The sequence below is a fragment of the Colletotrichum godetiae genome, assembly GCF_030913485.1.
Source record: "Colletotrichum godetiae strain CBS 193.32 chromosome Unknown BDP55scaffold_1, whole genome shotgun sequence".
NCBI classification, from domain to species: domain Eukaryota; kingdom Fungi; phylum Ascomycota; class Sordariomycetes; order Glomerellales; family Glomerellaceae; genus Colletotrichum; species Colletotrichum godetiae.
This window is the reverse complement of record NW_026851249.1, coordinates 52967-71864: the sequence shown is the minus strand read 5'-3', so window position 1 is coordinate 71864 and position 18898 is coordinate 52967. Positions and strand designations below refer to the sequence as shown.

Below are 18898 nucleotides of genomic sequence, written 5' to 3'. Positions count from 1 at the left end.
CCTCCCATCTTTCGCTTCCTCACTCCACGTACCACCACCCCCCGTGCCCCTCCTCGATCCCCTTTCAGCTTGCCCACCTCACTTGTCGTTAACTTTGGATCCGGCCTTTTGCTAGTTCGGACGGGGCCGCATTTGTTTCTTTCACAAACACTTCGACGACGACAATCCTCGTTCGTTTCTTCGGCCTCCCCATCGCCCTCACCTCGATGAATCCAGACCTGAAGCACTCCAGTCCCGCTTCGTCTGGGTCTGGCCTCGCCGTTTGCCCAACATTACCACCCAAGATAGTCCTGACACGCACCATGTGCTCTATCGCCCATTCAAACCTACTGAGTTCATCCGCATCTCGGCGCTTCTTATTCAGCTCTCGTCATGTACGCCGTGTACGAAATCTTCGTACGAATGGGTAGTCAATAGACCTCGCAAGAGTCAAGGATCTCTACCTTATCTCATCATGCCCTCCGGCACCGCGACTACGGCCACCACGAAACCTCACTATTGAAATACTGCAGAACGCTTCACCTTCAGCCCTGGACATATAATGGCAACATCACAAGTACCGACTGCTCTCGGTCTCCCTCAGTCTCCGCGTGCCAGCATACCCCTTGGCCCTTGCCTGGCCCGCTTCCCGTCTTGCCGTCGTTACCTTGCTTCCTCGGGCGGGTTGGTTCCAGCTTCCTATGCTTCTCGGCGCCGCTCGCCAAAGAGCAGCAACTGTACGGAGTATTCGCTGTGTACAACAAGTGGTCAGGAAAAGCAGCAAGAGATTTTGCCCATGCGGCTTGTTCTGGTGCGCTTGTTAGCTCAGTGGCGTGCATGCATCGGCCAGTTCGCTCAACGATGCCCTTGTACCTGCATTAAGGCCCCTGTCTGCTCTTATGCTGGGCCCCTGGTCCTTGAAGTGGTCGCTGGTCGGACGAAAAAGATGCGATAAGGGATGCTGCCTCTTCAGGACTAGATCCAATAGCGCCCGACAGTATTGAGCCGGTCTGTCATGGCCCGTCTTGGCCCCCTCCTGGCCTCCCTACCGCAATTTCCACCGTCACGTCAAGACCGTCGCCGTCGTGTCGCGATGGCGTCAAAGCTCAACTCGAACCATCTCCAATCCAGGAGCCAGACATATGTAGACTCGGCCAGCGGCGAAAGGCCCACCGCGCGCCTATTGTCTTGGCTTACGGCATCTCATCAACAGCCATTGTCCTGGCTCGATACGAGACTGAGGAAACAACGTTCAGCTGAAGTGGTGTAGGCCTCCCGGGGCCAAAGCCAAAACACACAGCAGGTCCATGTCAAAGAGTTGCAGAACATCGGACGAAGATTTTTCTTGGAACATCATTGCTTCTGCTGTGATGGCCACAATGAGTTCACCCACCAGACACATTCAACTCAAATCTTCATCGAGATTTGACATCATCAAGGATTCAACATAAACAATGCCCATGCCCTATCCCATGGAAGGCTTTAGTCGTGCTCTGTCCCAGCAGCTCGGACGATCCGCCTTGGAACTGAATTCGACGATCGGCAAGGAGTGTGCTTCTAGCCTCCGATGTTTCCCAAGGGTGGCGAGTAGCAAGCGAGGCCAACATGTTGATCGCGGCCTCAAGAGTGCTTTTGCCGGCCCTGCCGTCGGATGCTCCATCGCACTTCCGGCTCTGAGCTTCAGAACCCTTGGTTCTATCCCCACGCTAGGTTATTCCATTGGGGCCATCCTCGGAAGATCGACGCCTCCGGGACGGACCCCCGGCGAAGCGGCGGATGTCTTTCTTTGTCTCATTGCGACCTTGCCTTTCCTAGTGGCTCGACAAACCCAACTCGGGAGCGCTGCCTTTGTCAGTGTCAAGATACGGCAAGCCATCTCTAAAACGGCACAATGACAAGAATTCAGCCTCGTTTTCTATAATGCGCATTATCAATTTCAGGGCACTTGCCGGTTATCGCGCAGGAAGACATATGCAATGCAAGCGTGGTCGGCACGTTGGCAGGCCTCAGATAACCAAGAGGGCCGATTACACTGCATTGAGCATGCGTTAGCGTTTCGATATCGGCCAGCCGAGCTGTTCTTGCTGTTCTACCGCGGTACGGTAACCCTTGATGAGACCGTGGACGGAATTTCGTGGTCCTCTCATTCGTCGAATTAGACCACGCCCATCACGTTAGACTTCCTTTATCGAATTCAACGGGCGTAGGTTCCATCGGGCTTTTTGTTTCGGTAGGGAATTCTCTTGTGCGGCAGCACCCTCAACTGATCCTGTTCCGCGGATTCGGTATGTCTCATTGCTTCGGTTACAGTACATGAGTTGAGCTATCGTCACGCGGCTTGTAAATGGTACGCCGTGGAACTATCACTGCCGAATCAGTACATGAAGCCATGCTGTGTGATAACCTGTTGCCTGCCTGTCGACAAGAAGTCGTAGAGGCTTCAACCCGCTCACATCAGCAATACTCGAACAGACATCCTGTCATTCATTCTGGACGTGTTTGTGTTTTGCCACGCATCTCAAGAAGCTCTTGTCGACGTTACATTGAAGTCTGACGCTTGAAGGTCTAGCATCGCAATGGGCCCATGAGCATGTCGTTCAAGCCGTTGGTGTGGTGGCTCGACGAGCCAGTCAGTCGCTGTATAAGCTCATCAACCCCGCCTTTTACAGGCCGACATGGCTGCCCCTCCTTCTCGTGTTCTACGTTGGCTTCGATTTCCCCGGCCAGTCAGGCTTGCAGCTCGCCTAACCGGTTATTTTAGGAAAAAGGGCGCCTCCATCGAGAAGGCAAACGAACCCCAACCCTCCCGACGCCTCCCCCTCTGCCCACCACGTCAAGCTGCGCAAGTCTCGCATTGGGGTTGGTCTAGGGCTGGAGACCTCTGGTCCAATCGAGCCGACCTCACGGCTCGTAAGTCGAGCCGTTGAGCCGTTATCTGGGGGAGGGGGGGAACATGGTGCCTATCAGAACGTATGTTTCAGTTGAAGCAACGTGCAACCGCCCGTATCCAACTCGTGTGCTTGTATGCAGTAATAGCTGTTTCGCTGTTTGAGTGTGGCTGGTGCGCTGTTGTCGAGAGGCAAAGAGATTGTTGGGTGGTTGACCCAAGCTACCTTAAATCATATGCAGCTGTGCCAAGGCAGGAATTGTCCTTTTGGTCGACAGCAACCCTACATAGATGAGCAGCACATTTAGTTACTGCAGGCAGAACAGGGTACTCTGCATGCAATGCATTGACTCTGTACAGAAGGGCTAGAGCGACCAAAGACCCAAACCCCGGGCGAGCTGGACAGCTGGGCATGCATTCTTGCCACGCCCAAAACAGGCAGGCAAGGCAGGGTCTCTTGTACCCGGTGATCCGACTGATAACGGGTGACTGGCGTGACTGGGTATTTGCTGGCCGGTTGGCAACGGGACGAGGAAGTGCGGCTTGGAAGGTGTGGCGAGGTGTAGGCCTGCGGCGGTGGAATTGAGTTGCTGTCCGGGTTCTTGAGTTGTGCCACCGATTTTGTTGAGAGGCCTGATTGATGAGTGCCTTTCCTGAAAGACGCAGTCGGCAAGGTGGAGAATAGCCAAAGACGGGCTCGGTGTATAGTGAATGTTGCTATCCATGAGTTGAGCCTCATTGCACGTGAGGTTGACTGATTGCAAAGTCCTACTTGCCCAACCGGCAGCCCGAACACTTTTGATGGCACAGGGCAGGTCTTTAATCAAGATCTCCAAGGGCGGCAATGATTCAGTCGATGGATTATATATGTAGTTAGTTGATTGCATACCGAATTTTGGTGTCAGCCTAGGATGAAGGAGGAGTCCCTTCGGAATGCTATTCCTAATAAACTATCTTGCCGTTTGCTAAAGGATGCTATTTTGTGTCTGTTGTTGAATCAATAGTTCGGCAAAACCACCGCCATATAAGTGAGACAGCGGCTCAACGACATCTACTTTATCTTCATATCGTAGAATGGGACTACCAAGACTATACAAATAATCACTGTCTACTATCTAGAGGACAGATTGAGTTTCATGGTCCGGTGTGTGGGTAGAGTCCAGAGACGGGAGAGCTCAGACGATCAAGAGATTGATCCTTCAAATACACAGTAATGTATAAGGTAGTAAGATGGCGAGGCTGGTAACGAAATGGGATATGTAGCAAGTCACCTATACGAAGAGCATTGATTGACATAAGCAGGGTATGAGTGAGGAGTCCGGCGAATGCGAGGAGACGTTGTGCTAACTTTTAATATGAATGGACGAGCTTAAAGTTGTTCTTTCGGTGGTTTTTGGGTTCAACTGGCAGTTGGTCTTAGTACTATGAGGAAAGGATAGACCATTGATGTTAGTCGAATGCAAGTGACCAACAACATGACGTTGGGGAAATCGTCACGAGTACAGTATCATGAGTGGACTTAAAGTGGAATTAGATCTGTGTTCCTAAATTTGCTTGGCCACGCAACACGCAAGCTCTTGAAAGTGGATGAAAATACTGACAGAGACTACGTCAAACAATTCGCTGGTGTGAATCGCTGGTAATTTGATCATCAAAAATAGTATCGTGCTATTTTGCATAAGGGAATATTGAAAGACATCATGAATAACTGGCACGTCACTCGAACCAACACTTTTCAAATCTTGTTGGAGAGCTTTCAAGCCGTGAACCCTGACCTCTTTTCTTGAACTGCCCATCTCATTCACTACTAAGGTGCACTACTTATATGGTGGTATTGTCATCTCATACTCCCTCGTCTAACCAGCCGATTCCAGCTAACCAAGGTCTAAGCCAACGCGGCAAGTCCCGCAAGCAGAGCCGCACCAGCAGCCACACCAGTTCGCACAGCCGCGCCGGGGCTAGTCGTAGTCCTAAGCCCCGTCGTAGAAGACCGCGTCGAAGCCGCCGCCGTGGGACTGGCTGTTGTCGTCACGGGACAGCTGACGGTACAAGGGATCGCCGTCGTGAACGGCAGCCCTGAGGCCGAGCTCTCGGGATAAGCGGGCGCCTGAGTGACGGCGCTCGGGTTCGGCGTCATGGACGGGGCGTCTGGGTTCAACACGTTGTCGATGATGTGCAGGATGCCGTTGGCGACGAGGATATCCGGCTGGATGATCTGCGCAGAATTCAGGAAGAGATTATTGCCGGACTGGATGACCCTTATGTTTTCTGTTGCGAGGGTGGTGAGGTTAGTGCCGTTCTTTAGGTCGGAGGAAGCTAGGATTCGACCGGGGACGACGTGGTAATTTAGAAACTCCTTCAGGGCATCTTTGTCCTGGTTTTTTAAGGATCCGGCGACGCGTTGGAATGCCTCGTTGCGCGGCGCAAAGATTGTGACGTTCTTCTCCTCCGATACTGACGGGAGGAGATTGGCGGCGTAGAGAGCGCCGAGGAAGGCTGGGAGCTTGAAAGAGTCCGTAGTGTTCTCGAGCCTGGCGGGCGGGATCATGAGGTTGTCGACCACTTGGATGAGTCCGCCGGCGAACTTAATGTCACCCTTGACCTGGGTGGTGCGGATGCCCTCAGACGAGGTGAAGACGATGACGTCGCCAGGCTGCTTGTTGACGAGGACGTTCTGTCCGGTGGTCACGTTGGTCCAGGCCTTGTTGAGGAGGAGTGAAGATCGGAGGACGGAGGGCCCCGATTCGAGGGCGCCGGTTGAGACTGTGCCTTGGAGGATGTGGTATTCCAGGATGGGGACGGCGATGGAGGCGTCTGATTCATTCCAGATGCCGTTTAGTTGGGTGCCCGGGATGTTGTCAAAGGCTGAATTTGACGGCGCAACAATCTTGGAGTTTCATCAGTATTGATCAGGTAAGTTGACGAATGTTTGGCTTAGCATCAGGATGTGGCCTGATATTGAGGTCCATGACAACTTACAGTAACGCCATCATAATTTGGAAGTTTGAGGATGACTTCGGGGTATTTCTGTTGTTGAAAGTTAGACACGAAGACCTCGTGCACCCGAAGATCTCACTCGAAACTTCGAGATTCTCTAAGATGGACCACTTGGTTACTCAAGGCTTACCTTGATTAAATTGTAATATGTGGACAAGTTTGACTGTGATTGGAGAACGCTTCCAAGATCGTCTTCTTGGGCAGCGATACGTTCGAACAAGAATGAGAGACCAAGCAATCCAGCCTGAGCGAGTGCCGGTAACATCTTCATAGTCGATCGCGGTAGGATGAAATAAGATGAGGAGAGGTAGGAAACGACTGGACAACTCGATTTGAGGGGCGGATAGCCTCAGTTGATGTCGAGGCTCCGTGATGATGTTCCTCTCACGAAAAATACGCCGAACGGCAACGCGGCACGGGTCGGAACTTCAAAACCCGATCAGAGCAACCGCAGAAATAACGACAAACATCGAAAGAGCCTTTGGGGAGAGCGGTCGGCCCATTGGAGAAGGGTGAGCCGCTTAAAGAGGCTGTGAGAGGCCTGCTGCTCGACCAACGCGGTTACCCTAAACCCTGGGCTGCAGGTAATGTCGACGAGCCCCTGGGAAGGATCTTCTCTTCTGCATCGGACTGGGGGGTAAGGCGGCGCCGCGATACCGGGAGAAGCTTCTTGGCATAAAGCCACCGGGAGTGAGAGATGTTTACTACTGTTACAATGTGATTGATTCTAGGGCGGGGTTGAGATTTGTGTCTTGCCAACTGGATCAGCTCATAGAAACACCTACTATACGGTGCGTCAGTAGCAGGCGCCTGACGCAGAAAGCTGGAAGGAAGCCTGGATTGACTTGTGTCGAGATCCGATTTGGGGCATGTCAATGTCAGCATATTTCAACATAAGACGAATCTTGCTGGGATATTCGGAAATAGGCACGCCAGAGATGGTTCTGTTGTCCGAGAAAGAGACCAACCAAGATTTGCTTACCGGTGACCGTTACCGTTGGCGATTGATCTGCCGAGCCACAGGCATAGTCCTCTCCAGATTCTCACTCCAATTGACAAGGCCCCCAGCAAATAGCACCATCGCGCTTGAGGCTCCAGAGATAGAGGGCGGAAGCCGGCAACATGGAGCATAGGAAGCCCACCAGTGCCAGGTTGCCAGCCAACCAACCACCCAGGGGCGAGGGAGATAACCCATCTTACACGTCCACACGTCTCCCATGCAGCCCTGCATGGGAAAGTGACACGGCCAAGAGGAAATAAGAAAGGACTGGCAGACAGAGGGTGGCATTTGCCCACGTTCCCGGTCCAGCTCACCAGCCCACCAATGCGCCCTCTTGATAAGGTAAAACAGCGGTTGCTTCTTGCGGTGACATTGTCATTCGAGGAACACTCTTGGGGCTGAGGCTGTCGCGTGGACAACGACGATGTGATTTGAGTGTTGCTCGCAAGCTGTGCAGTTTACTGAGAGACACATCACGCTGTGGGTCTCACCAGGTGTCTCGGTTGGATCAGCTTTTCGAAATATCCATACGCCGTACGGAATACAAGGTTGTTAATAAAGTTGAATAGAGCTTGAGTTAGGATGTGGTCCTCGCTCGCCTGTGACAACACCACCGCGGCTTTCTCAACGAAATGTGAATGTGCTGCGAGCGCTCCGTCAAACGGGGAGTGAGTCTGATTGAACAGCCAATTCGACCAAGAAATCTCTCGCGCCTTATCAAAGACCGTAATACGAGCTTCCTCACCTACCTGGCCAAATTCGAGACACTGCGCGTACGACAGGGTAGCGCATCGGGTAACTTCATCAAAAAAGCCAGTTTGCCTTGGCCAGGGTTGCACCTTTTGCGTCCTCTTCCCCCCCTTCCCCTCCTCAACACGAGCTGCAGTGCAGGATGGCGTGGATCGCGACAGCCAACGAGATTGGAGACTCGGCAACAGGCGGCCGCTGCAGAAGCACCCTCGCGAATCCTAGTCGGGAGCATCGCATCTGCAGTCTGCCACGGGAACACGAGAATCGAGATGCATTTCAATGCCAGGTCCCCCCTTGCCCCTGTTGCGCCCTGCCCAGCATTGCCTTGCAGGGATCACTGTGTTCCCGCGGTGAGTGAACCATTTGCAGCGCCAGTTGGGTGCCCGTACTCCGTACTGTCTGTCATGATCAGCATCCCCCCTGCCGGGATTTTGGAGCGATGGATTACCTGAGTCTGCGATAATTTCCATTTGGCTGGATGTTCATTTAGAAGTTGCTCGTTTTGTAACTAGAATTCCTTGAATCAGCAAAATGGACGACGATTGAAGGTGGCACAGGGCTGAACAACGTCGACTAAGTAATTGGAAATGCCTTTATGAGGTCTTGTGGCAGTGATTGAGTAATAAGTTGACCGATACTAAGAGCGTTAGAAGAAGCTTCACTGCTCAGATGTTTGTGACTTCTTGAATAGGTTGAGGGAGGTTTCAGTGATTCCAGCATAGTGACTACCCTCTCCGGTCCTTCGGGGGCCCACGGCGAGCAACCACCCTCGGTCGGTCCTTCGTCCGGGTTTGATCCACATTCGCCGGCCCCCCGGCCTCGTCGTCTCCAAGTCACCTCGTCGATTAAGGTACTCATGGCCCGATGAACGGTTTGTATTACAGGGCTAACCTTGGAACATATCCTTCAAGCTTCTTCAGGCTGTCTGCTCATTCTCGAAAAGTTATTCGATTTGGCTACCCTAATGGTCCTTAGCTGAGAGCTCGTATGCTCTCATCAAGGGGATGTCACCAAAAGGCATTGAGACATAGAGAAGTATATTGTTATATCTGTCTAAACTATATCAGCCCCTACCTACCAAGAACGGGGCTCTATCAAAAGACCAGAGCAGAATTAAGAGTTTCCTACATGTAGTTCATCTTTGAGGCCCCTTTTAATAACCTAATCATGGGGGGAAGTATGCTCTTCCAGTGTCTAGTTCAACCTGAAGAAAGGCGAATGACAAAATGGTCCGTAACCATCGCGGCACGGTGGTCTTCATGCAATGAAAATTACGGAGTGGGACAAAGTCATGATCCTTGAGCGGTATGCTCGTTTACTTGCAAGGCCCTCAAGACCCAAGACCCTTCGCGCCAGATGATGATCTTTGTATGTATCAGTTTTACCGGCTTTTTGAGAATTGGGATGGTTTTTATGACTTTCCAGGACGTTTGAACGTGCCATCATGTTTGCCTAAACCAGGCCAGTCTTTGAGCACTTGGATGAAGGCGAAGGTAACGGCGTCACGTTGGTAATAGGCTGTACTGGACTTTGCAATTCTCACTCATGCCCCGCGAGGAAGACAGGTTTGAGAAACATCCAAGGACAGAAAAGATGAGCATCAAACTCTCGTTCTTACCTTCTATGTTTGGTGTTTCTGTCATCCTTCATCCCTCAAGGAGTAATTTGGCTTAAGGAATCTGAGATGTGTAAGTATTTCCAGCACGACGCCAAGTTATGACTTGGTCGAAACCTCAACTTACGATGACTCTTGGCCGGCAGAAAGTATTTCGGTAGGACGAATCATGGTGAACAGTAAGTAGTATCTGTTTCTGTTTCTGTATATATACCGCGAGTGACTAGAACGATATCCTAGCGGAAGTTTTGCGGGCAGTCGTGGAGATATTTGAACCATCATTGTGACCACGTTGCTGTTTTCGGCGTCTGCGGGATCAAACTAAGATGGAATTCGTTGACCTACTCCCAGTAATAACGGTGATATGGTGATATGCGTTGGAAATGTGTGTTGCAGACGAGTGCTCTCGGATATGACTAAATCACGTTAGAAATGAGATTGAATGATGTGAAACCCCTTGCCTCACTCCAGATGTCGACTGCAAGAGGAATTCTGTCTACCTGTCCTCGAGAGATGGGGGGAGACGGACCCATCTACGGAAACCGAAAGAGTCCGACGAATGCTCCAATACGACTCGAACTTTGATTGTCGCAGTTCTCACCTCGATGGGTTCATGAATCCCGGTTACGACAGCAAACCGGTCACGTAAGTAGCCTCGAATGGTAGGCCTTAGACTTGCAAATGGTGCCCCAGTAATAAATACCGATCCCTGCATCAAATCGTGAGAGGATCAAGTTTCTTCAATCTTCAGTTATGTCTCAGTCTCACTTACATAATGTCTAGTAACGACATTAACCCTGCACATGGCCTACCTGTAATGTTTATCATAGCCATGCCGCGCCGCTGTGCCCATTTATGCCACTGGGTGACCTCCTACCAAAGCCCGAAAACCACGACCCAAGAGACAGCAAATGACCCCCTGATCCTCAGTCAACATTACTTTCCTTGGCCTTGGAAAACTAGGAACACATCACGTGAAAGGATTGCGAATTGATATAAACTCCATGGTGATAAGTATATGGACTGCATGGATATCCATCTATCTACTCCTTAAAAAGCGAATGCTACCCGAGGCTGTGGATGCTTACTACAAGTAAAGAAAAAGAGAAATCCAACCCTTGAACGACCAATGATATGCGGATGCGTTTCCTCTTCGCAGAGAATGCAAGTCTAGTGTATGCGTTGCGTGTGTACTGGTCCACGTGTTTGTCATGCCGAGGGCATGGAAACAGGGACAACAAAAGGGAATAAGGACATGATGAGAAGGTTGAAAAGGAGTGAAAAAACCGTGTAAACCATGAAGAGATTTGAGTTGGGCTAAGGAGAAATGTGAAGGAGTCTGCGTCGCAAGAAACCTTTAAGACAACCGCTTAGTAGTATCCTGAGGCCTCAATGACTGCGGTGCTGAAGATCCGTGTTTGGCAGTCGGATCCTTGACGGGGCACCCATGCAGTTCAAGGGGTCCCGTGGTAGTCGTCGAGTCTCCGTTGACGGCCAAGGCGGACGCGGCGTCCTGCTCCTGACCCGGAGCAGGCGCCGTCATCTTCTCTCCGCTCTTCTCCCCAACAGGTGCGGTCACGAACAACATGTTGGACGTATTGATATAAATCAGAGAATATCCAAGATGATTGTCGTGGCCGAGATATCTCCCAATTTAGGGCGAAGCCGGGGGCGTAGGCCCGTCTGGTTGAGGGTAAATAGGACCACGGGGACGGGGATTGCCGGGTGGTGATGGAGGAGGATCGCCGAAGGAAATGATGCGCGAGAAAACGTCAATGGGACGCAATGAGTTGTTGCGAGGGGGCCAGCTTGGGTCTTGTTGTTCTTCCGACTTCGAGTAGACACCCGAACTTTCGTCTGAGATGTAGGTTGGGGCGTGGTCTTTGTCAAAGAGGTTTGAGCATGTTGGGGACAACATTGTCGGAAAGGGATTTCCCTAGGCGAGAGATTTTATATTGCGGGTTTGTTCGAGCTGTTCAGGACTTGGGGGCCAAGTTTGGTACAGATGGTGAATCAGAGGTATGAAAGGCGACTTGTTCAATGATTGATGAAGTGAGTGAATCAGTGAATTCTGAGGGTATTGCTAGGAGTGGTTGAGAGTTGTGGTGATAGAGGTCTGCCATCTGAGACATTCAGACAAGATGACAGCCGCCTCCTATATACGTCTTCACGAACGCTCTGTGAGGCTCTGCTTATACACCAAGACACACAGACACAGACACAGACAAAGACCCTCCACAACGTTGAACACTGCCCAACTAGACCATAGAACTTGCCTGTACCTCTGGCACCATGTCCTCAACAATATCAAACCGGCAACTGACCTGGCGCTTAGCGCGAAGATTACTGCCTTGTGTGACGCGACAACAAGAGCTCATCTGCCAAGCATCGCGTATGACAAGGGGTGGAAGGGGGTATCTCGAAGGGATACACATACTGTGTACTCCCCTACCCGTAAGGGTCTCAAGCCGTTTCTGGCAAGGCAAGTCGAAGCACATACAACGTACCGGTCAGGCTCCCAGGAACCGGGAACGACCAACCAGATTCGGCATAAGGCTCCCAAGAGAGTGGGTAGGAAGGCCGCCCCCGCGGGCAAGAATAGGCAAACATGGCAGTGAAGGGGTGGGTTGACATCCTACTCCAAGATGAGTGCGACAGGGGTCGGGCAAAGCGTGTGACGGAGAAGGGCGTGGGATGCCAACGGTGAATGCGGGATTATGCCTCGCTCCAAGCCGCTGTGTAACCAGTCGATCAAACCAGGCAACAAGTCGTCAACCGTCCGGCCGATGGTATGAATGAGTTGAAGACCTCTTGTTCAACTAACTATCAGTAGCCTGGTACTGTGTTCAGCAGTACCAAGAGGTATTCTGGGCTTGCTGCCTGGCTGCCACTCGCCGACTGAAGGAGGGTGGTAAGAGTCCCGCCGAGATGGTCCGTCATGTGAGCGACTACATCCACCGGTGTTTGGTACCGGGTTGCAAGCATGTCGGGGCCGGCCGAGCGGACAACTTAGAACACGTAAGTTGAGCAGGACAAAAGGCCTTGGAGGACACTGAGAGGCTGGGAAACGGCCCCCATCTATGAGGCTTAGGGACAGAGAGACGACGAACGCGGGGCCACTTGTTTGGGTATGGGGTGTGGCTCGCGCGGATTTTGTCCAATCTACATCCAGAGAATGTGCTGTTCCAGAACGGGATGGGGAGGGTAGGCGAAATGAGACTCGGTCACGCTGACACTGGGACAAAATGAGCATCTGGGGGGGCGGACGAGAGGTCCAAGATGCCCAGGACGTAAGCAAGCAGTCGACACGAAGGACGCACTGCGTACGTTTATCCGGTCTAGCGCAGAGCCGACGGGGCGGATTTGGCCACACCCACATCCCACGTTGTTCCACGCTTCCCACCCAGCAGGCTGGAGCAGGGCGAGGGTGTAAGTCCATAGGGCTGAAGGATGCCGAGGCTTTGTCAACCGTTGAACGACGACGTTGTACAAACTCTATGGAGTGCTGGATGGTGGCCGAGAACAATCTCCTGCATTTACGGCGTTTCAGTCTTGATTAGCCTGATGGATCATGAGACCCAGTGTTATAAGGCAGTCAACTAGGCCAAGATGCGTTCATTTGACCTCTTTGGTCTGTCTAGCTCAGCTTAGCTTCTTTCTAAGTGGGTGATGTAGGGGATTTGACTGGGGTAAAAGACAGTCACCAAACTCACAACGAGGGAACTCCCCTCTGCGCCGCTTCCAATGCTTGGCTCGCTGCCACCCAAGTGTGGATTGCGGCATGATGAACATGCCGTAAGACGACTGAAAGCAAGTTTCTTGAGTCAGAAAGAGCCATTTACTACTCAAGATCGCGGGTGAGCCACGGTGAGTAGGGGGATACTGTCGGCCGCTCCGGCTTTAAAACCCCTGCTGCAGAGTTGTTGCAGCCCTTTGATGGGGGGGGGGATAGAGCATCGGTAGGTAGTAGAGCAGGGTTTTTCAACAGCCGAGACATTACCAACTTGTACCCGGCTGCCGGTTCTGATGCTGCCGCCGTCGCCGATGTTTCGTTTGGGTGATCCGGCCAGGTGGTTGTGAAGCATCAGGCTGGCGGTGATGCGGAGTTATTGGTGTGATGCCTGCGCGAACGAACGAGTTCCCGGGGGTCCGCTGCCCCTCATCCCAGTATCGGGGTCAGCTCGATCGGCCTACGATTGGCTCTGACCGCTACCATGACGACTTGCATGTTGCGTGGGCCTCTCCGGCGCCAAATGAGGGTGCGTGTTCAGATATGTTGTCAGCGTGCCCGAAACCAAACCCATGGGGTTTGTGTAACCCGAAAGATGAAGAATCTCTGTCGACCGTCGAACACATGTGGCGGGTCCAAGGTACTGTGCATATTCTTTTCAGATAGTCCACAAGGCGATATCCGAAATAATAGCATTCAAAGTAGTGCCGTCCGTTCCTCCACTTCGGCGTAAGCAACCACACGGCTTGGTCAGAAAGAGTCGAAGTGGCCACCCGCTGCCTGTTGCCCCGATGTCGATTCGCTCCGTGGGAGTCAAAAATAACCATGTCTAGAAGCTGACTCAACATCAAATCGCTGTGAAAGGCGCCATGAACACAGGCAACATCGGTTGATCTGCATCTCTTGGAATGTCAGTCGGGCGGAGACCAAGATAGATGCGTGTTGTGAGGTTGTGTAAGCTCACACGTTGCCAAATCAAGCCCAAGCCGCATCCACCCTCCGCCCGATAGCACAAATTGTCGCGGCCGCCGAAGCAGAACTCGGACAGAGTTCGCCCTTGCTAAGACTTGGCGACTCTTGAAAATGACTTGGAACTTTGTCGAAAGCGTAGGAACCTTTGAGAACTGTCAGGTATTGCGGGAACGGCCGGCAAGACTCCACAGGGAATTGCGCTCATTGGGTTGGCTCTATCGGCTGAAGGATTGCGGCAAAGGCGAAAAGCACCGAAATAAGACTGACGGACCTGCGAGCTACGCCCTTCTATTCGCCATAATTCTGCCCAATTAGCCTGCTTAGACAAGCCGAAACGATCGAATCTTCGATGCAAGCCTATACGTAACGCTCAATCTACGTGCGAGGTTGTCACTTGACGACTGCAAGCTTCTTCGATTAGTGATCAGGTGTTGTGTAGTTTTGCAAGCCGAGAATGTCAAAAACTCACAACGATGTCCGCATCGCAAGGCAGATTCGCGGCATCGAGTCACCAGTCAAGGTAGGGTGGAAAACATGTGTCAAGACCCAGCAATCAAAGCATTCGTCTACGCATTATTAGCTGAGTATACATGCAGGCATTATCAGGTCTTACGGGTTGACGAAATGCCCACGCCCGCCGCCTGCCTGCCATAGGGTATCCCAGCCGGCTTTTCCTCGTTTCTCATAACGCCTGAAAGAAAGATCACAAACCAAACCCATCCCGCCCAGTGGTGCTCCAAAATTGGCTCATCTATGTCCACGGCCACCACCACCACCGCCGCCGCCGCCGCCGCCGCCACGACCGCCACGGTCGCGATTACGGCTCGGGGACCGGGATCGACGACTGTCGTAGCTATCGTAACTATCTCGACTCGGGCTTCTTCTCCGGCGGTTGCGGTCGTTACCGCGACCACCTCCTCCACGTCTCGGGGGTGGTGATGGGGATCGAGAGTATGATCTCGAACGGCTTCGGTATCTGCTTCCACCGCCGCCTCTAGACGGAGGAGCATCGATAGGAGATCGGCTTGGGGAGCGCGAGAGCGAACGAGGCCGGTAGGTGTCTGATCTGGGGCCGAAGCGAGCCTGAGATGGCGATGCACCCCGTCGGGGACCGTTCTGACCGAATGGACCGGGTCCGCCTCCACCGCCGCCGTGGAATCCGCTCTGGGCTCTTCCCCCTCGACCGCCTCTGGCATCGGAGCCTCCGCCACGTCGAGCAGCAGGAGGTGCTGGAGACATCTTGCGCCGGGGGAGAACGATGGAGACGTTGATCACCGCGCCATCAAGCTGTGCCTCATGCATGTGTGCGATAGCATCCTCAGCATCGGCCTCGGTATCGTAAAGGATGTAAGCAGTACCGCGGTTGGTGCCGTCTGGAGGAGAAGGGATGTCAGCCTCATGTAACAGGGATCCATTTGGGGGCCATTCAGGCCGTCCCTGCGAGGACAAATACTGACGTGTTCTATTAATGGGCAGGTCAAGATCCTTGATGTGTCCAAATTGGCCAAAGATCTCCTCCAAATGGGCTTCATTGATGTTCTTCGTCAGTCGCTCGACAACAACCTAATTAAATGCAGAGTTAACAGCTTGAACCATCGAAACGCGATTGACAAAAAAAAGCATGGAGATAATCTCACCTTGGTGCTTCTGATGGCAGGACTGGTGCTCCTTCCGCGGCTCCGACTGCGGCTTCCGCTTCTGGGTCTGCCATTTCGTCGCGGTGTGGGAGACCTAGAACGCGACGGCGATCGTGAATCGTACGTTTGGCGACGGACTGGGGAGCGAGATCGGTCTGACAGTGGCGTCAATGATCGAGAACGGTCGCGGTAGCGGTCGCGAGAGAGTGATCTCGTTCGGGACGCCATGGTCGCTTGTGTTGGGGCAAAATCTTGGTTGACAGGTTGGCGAAATTGAACAAGGCGTCGCAAACCGCGACCCTGTCGTGACCAGGACTGACGTGTGATCACGTGATAGAGCGGGTCCACACCGAGGTGGCAGGCACGCCTCTCGGTGGAGTCCGGTCAATACCTACGGAACGACATACATTCATCTCCGCATCACATCGTTCAAGGATTGGGATAGTGGCTCAATTATATTCCTTTTCGATCTATATACCGGAGGAGAAAAATGAGCTCTCAATCTGATTCTTCCATCGTCTTCTGCGAAGCTAGTGTCCCGCGTCTACTAAAATGCTTCTTGCGTGGTAATGAGCATCCATAGCGGGCATGATAGGTGTGACAGTAGGTAGTTGGTGTGGAGCTGAATCAAGATCGAACTTCACAGGCAGAGTACAGTACAAAGGCAAACAAGCGGTGATAACATTCGTGGCAATGTACATATTCCTATTACTGTTATATACACCCGCTGTAACATTGCTAAGCGTCGATGACGCAAGGGAATCGAGGACCTGGTATCTCAGACTCGAAGTATGCTGAGCCCCACTACCTCCCAACCCGCTAGTACTGTAATAATACATGGCAAAGGGCCGATTCATGTTTTGCTTTTGCCCCGAACCACGTCGTGTCTTCAGGATACCGAACGCCTCAAACATGTATCTTGGAAACCAACGGTACCATTATTTCGCCCATTACCGTATGCCCTCCACAACAAAAGAAACTAACGGGGAGCTCAGGCAGCCCATTCCACGACCTCCAAGGCGCACATGACGAGCACCAAGGTTGATGGAAGAATCCTACAATGTTTGTTAGCATTTGTACAGGGAAGTGCGAGACGGATTTGACTACGTACCAAATGACATAGCTCTGGAAGAGGATTCTCGACATAACACTCTCGTAAACCTCATTGATTTGGCAAATCTGAGCCAGTTGGAGAGCACTCGGGGCGCCAGTCAACAAGAAGCAGACGATGACAAAGATAGGGTCATCCAGAATGCTGACTGGCACATACTTGGCGAAGACAGCTAGGATAGGAGTCATAATCAGGGTCGGCAAAAGCATGCGGCACACCAAGGATGCGACGAGGAGTTTTGTTCCGATCTGGTCCTCCTCGGGATCACGCATCTTTTCGCTCTTTTGAGTGTTGCGGGCGAGGTTGGCACCAAGAACAACCAGGATCAAGGGCACGGCAACGCCGCCACTGGACTGAACAGCATCCGTGAAACTGTTCTTGATGAAAGATCCCTCTTCGAAAAAGATCTTCTGCAGAGCCGGGACAGACGCAACAACAACTGCGCTGAGCATGGCCCACAGAGGTGGGTTCATGAACTCCCACAGGAAGTTGTAAAACTTGCCCGCGAAGCGGCTTAAGGCCGAGAGAACCGTCTTGAAGGGGGTGGGCAAAATGTTGTAGGCTCTGGCGAAGAAGTTTGATGTCGATTGCTTGGCAGAGGTGATGGTGTGGTTGTAGGCGTTCTTAATGCGGGTAGGGTAGCCCTTAACTCCTTCAGGGACTTCGGGTTCATCCGTGTTACGAATGCGGGGAAAGGACAATATCTCATCGCCACTTCCGTCGAATACCGGATGGTTTCCATTAAGGGGAGCGAGGCCGTTGGTCTTCATCGGCTTCTTGGGAAGGTAATCGTCGTCCTCGTCTTCGGTATCGGCGGGAGAAGCTCTGGACCTGCTAGCAACAGGAGTGCGACCGGCCGGCTCATAGTTGGATAGATCATCGCTAGAGTGGCTGCGGGAAGTAGCCGTGCCATCGTCGTACTCGTTCAACAAGGGGGCGGTCTCGCGATCTCCGGCGTACTGTCCCTCCTCAACGCGCTCGTCCTGGTACTCGGGGTACTTGTCCTTAGGAGCGAGCAACACGTGGTAGCCCCAGCTCCAACGCACCAACTGACCGAGCTGCTGGAAGATCAAGAGGTACAGAATACCACGAGCACCAACCTCGTCATCGTTATCTCCGGGAATCTTGTCCCAATGTAGCCCCTTGATAGTTTGCGAGAGGGACAAGATCATGGAAATGGGCAAGGAGTTTGAGTTTCCGAAGACTCCCATAGCCGTAACAAAGTTAGTAGCGCGGCGATTGAAGCCAAAGCCGCGGGCGACGCCGGTAGCGACAAGCCAGGAGACAAGAGTCTGGATGACGAAGATGATGGGGATTACAGCGAGATCGAGGAGCTTGTCGGCATTCAATTGCGAAGCCAGTTTGGTGAAGACTTGTGGACACTGTTAGTAGGCTACAACGAGAAGATGATACAGAGCAGACGAGAATAGACATACTAAGGCATGGCGTGAACAGCATGACATTGAGGTTGGCCAAGAACTTTTGCTTTTCGGCATCAAAGTGGCCGAGACGGGCGATGATGTAGCCCGGCAAGCTCACGCAAACGACCTCGAGGACAGCCTCGAAGACGAGAAGAACCAAGTTGCCCATGGATGGGTGTGAATCGTGGGGCTTCTTCATGGCCATGAGGGGCATTTCGTATATGTTCTGAGCCACATCTGCCAGTCGGAACGACGTCGGCGACGTCAAGTATTGTTGGTCCATTCTAGGCCGTGGATATTAAAGAAAGCGCAAAGACGGAGACTGCGGATGTCGAGGTTGGACGAAGGGTACGGCGGAGTACGAGAGGGCTTCAGGACGGAGGTCTTGGGCGGCCAAAGCTGATGGAAAGTTCTTAAGAGGCTTGGCGCGGCGCGTTGACCTTGTAATCGGGCCCAAGCAGCACGATGTGAACGTTTCGGATAGTCGGCGATGGGACGGATCGCAACCGAAAGAGTAAGGTATAGTGTTGAAGTCGGTGATCGGGGTTTTCCGTTGGAAGTCGGAATTATCGGTGGTATGTATCGGGCCTCCACAGTAAAGATCGGCCTTTTCCAGAAGTTTGCGACCAAGCTCTCATTCTCTGGCGGCAGGAGACATGAGAAACGGCGAAGATTTGGTATTAGTGTAGTGGTGTCGCGCTGGTCGTTTGGTGGAGGAGGGACGTTGAGAGAAGGAAGCACGTGCAGGATCAAGTTGATGGACGATGTGTGTGGAATGGGGGAAAGTCGAAGAAGGGAA

The 18898-nt window shown here is 52.5% G+C and overlaps 6 protein-coding genes across 6 annotated transcripts; 1 reads left to right on the top strand and 5 right to left on the bottom strand.

Moving 5' to 3' along the window:
- Positions 1–3038: 3038 nt before the first annotated feature.
- On the bottom strand, positions 3039–3876 carry BDP55DRAFT_1193 (uncharacterized protein). The gene is made up of 2 exons (XM_060565439.1): positions 3639–3876; positions 3039–3583 (listed from the first exon to the last, which is right to left on the bottom strand). Exons 1-2 carry the CDS (start codon positions 3751–3753, stop codon positions 3171–3173), a joined length of 528 nt encoding a protein of 175 aa, XP_060436577.1. The 5' UTR covers positions 3754–3876; the 3' UTR covers positions 3039–3170.
- Positions 3877–4751: 875 nt separating this feature from the next.
- BDP55DRAFT_538507 (fasciclin domain-containing protein) lies at positions 4752–6128 on the bottom strand (the record flags this gene model as incomplete). Its single annotated transcript, XM_060567953.1, has 3 exons — positions 4752–5753; positions 5846–5893; positions 5994–6128. The coding sequence occupies 3 exons, from the start codon at positions 6126–6128 to the stop codon at positions 4752–4754; spliced, it is 1185 nt and encodes a 394-aa protein (XP_060436576.1).
- Positions 6129–11369: 5241 nt separating this feature from the next.
- On the top strand, positions 11370–11846 carry BDP55DRAFT_625091 (uncharacterized protein; the record flags this gene model as incomplete). Its single annotated transcript, XM_060571418.1, has 1 exon — positions 11370–11846. One exon carries the CDS (start codon positions 11370–11372, stop codon positions 11844–11846), a length of 477 nt encoding a protein of 158 aa, XP_060436575.1.
- Positions 11847–11944: 98 nt separating this feature from the next.
- On the bottom strand, positions 11945–13052 carry BDP55DRAFT_987 (uncharacterized protein). Its single transcript, XM_060581350.1, has one exon. It carries the CDS (start codon positions 12665–12667, stop codon positions 12044–12046), a length of 624 nt encoding a protein of 207 aa, XP_060436574.1. The 5' UTR covers positions 12668–13052; the 3' UTR covers positions 11945–12043.
- A 1288-nt stretch (positions 13053–14340) lies between these two features.
- BDP55DRAFT_1009 (uncharacterized protein) lies at positions 14341–15975 on the bottom strand. The gene is made up of 4 exons (XM_060565294.1): positions 15568–15975; positions 15388–15493; positions 14763–15303; positions 14341–14693 (listed from the first exon to the last, which is right to left on the bottom strand). The coding sequence occupies exons 1-4, from the start codon at positions 15793–15795 to the stop codon at positions 14678–14680; spliced, it is 891 nt and encodes a 296-aa protein (XP_060436573.1). The 5' UTR covers positions 15796–15975; the 3' UTR covers positions 14341–14677.
- Positions 15976–16419: 444 nt separating this feature from the next.
- BDP55DRAFT_994 (membrane transporter) lies at positions 16420–18485 on the bottom strand. Its single transcript, XM_060581354.1, has 2 exons — positions 18115–18485; positions 16420–18050 (listed from the first exon to the last, which is right to left on the bottom strand). The coding sequence occupies exons 1-2, from the start codon at positions 18380–18382 to the stop codon at positions 16474–16476; spliced, it is 1845 nt and encodes a 614-aa protein (XP_060436572.1). The 5' UTR covers positions 18383–18485; the 3' UTR covers positions 16420–16473.
- Positions 18486–18898: the final 413 nt, after the last annotated feature.

Bases quoted from the DNA above. Each gene is read 5' to 3' on its own strand.
- BDP55DRAFT_994 (XM_060581354.1), bottom strand. From the start codon at position 18,382: ATGGACCAACAATACTTGACGTCGCCGACGTCGTTCCGACTGGCAGAT. The intron at 18,051-18,114 runs GTATGTCTATTC...AGTGTCCACAAG, and splicing joins GCTGTTCACGCCATGCCTTA to TCTTCACCAAACTGGCTTCG.
- BDP55DRAFT_1009 (XM_060565294.1), bottom strand. From the start codon at position 15,795: ATGGCGTCCCGAACGAGATCACTCTCTCGCGACCGCTACCGCGACCGT. The intron at 15,494-15,567 runs GTGAGATTATCT...GCATTTAATTAG, and splicing joins CTGCCATCAGAAGCACCAAG to GTTGTTGTCGAGCGACTGAC. The intron at 15,304-15,387 runs GTCAGTATTTGT...CTTCTCCTCCAG, and splicing joins CCTGCCCATTAATAGAACAC to ACGGCACCAACCGCGGTACT.
- BDP55DRAFT_987 (XM_060581350.1), bottom strand. From the start codon at position 12,667: ATGGACTTACACCCTCGCCCTGCTCCAGCCTGCTGGGTGGGAAGCGTG.
- BDP55DRAFT_1193 (XM_060565439.1), bottom strand. From the start codon at position 3,753: ATGCAATCAACTAACTACATATATAATCCATCGACTGAATCATTGCCG. The intron at 3,584-3,638 runs GTAGGACTTTGC...ACTCATGGATAG, and splicing joins TCGGGCTGCCGGTTGGGCAA to CAACATTCACTATACACCGA.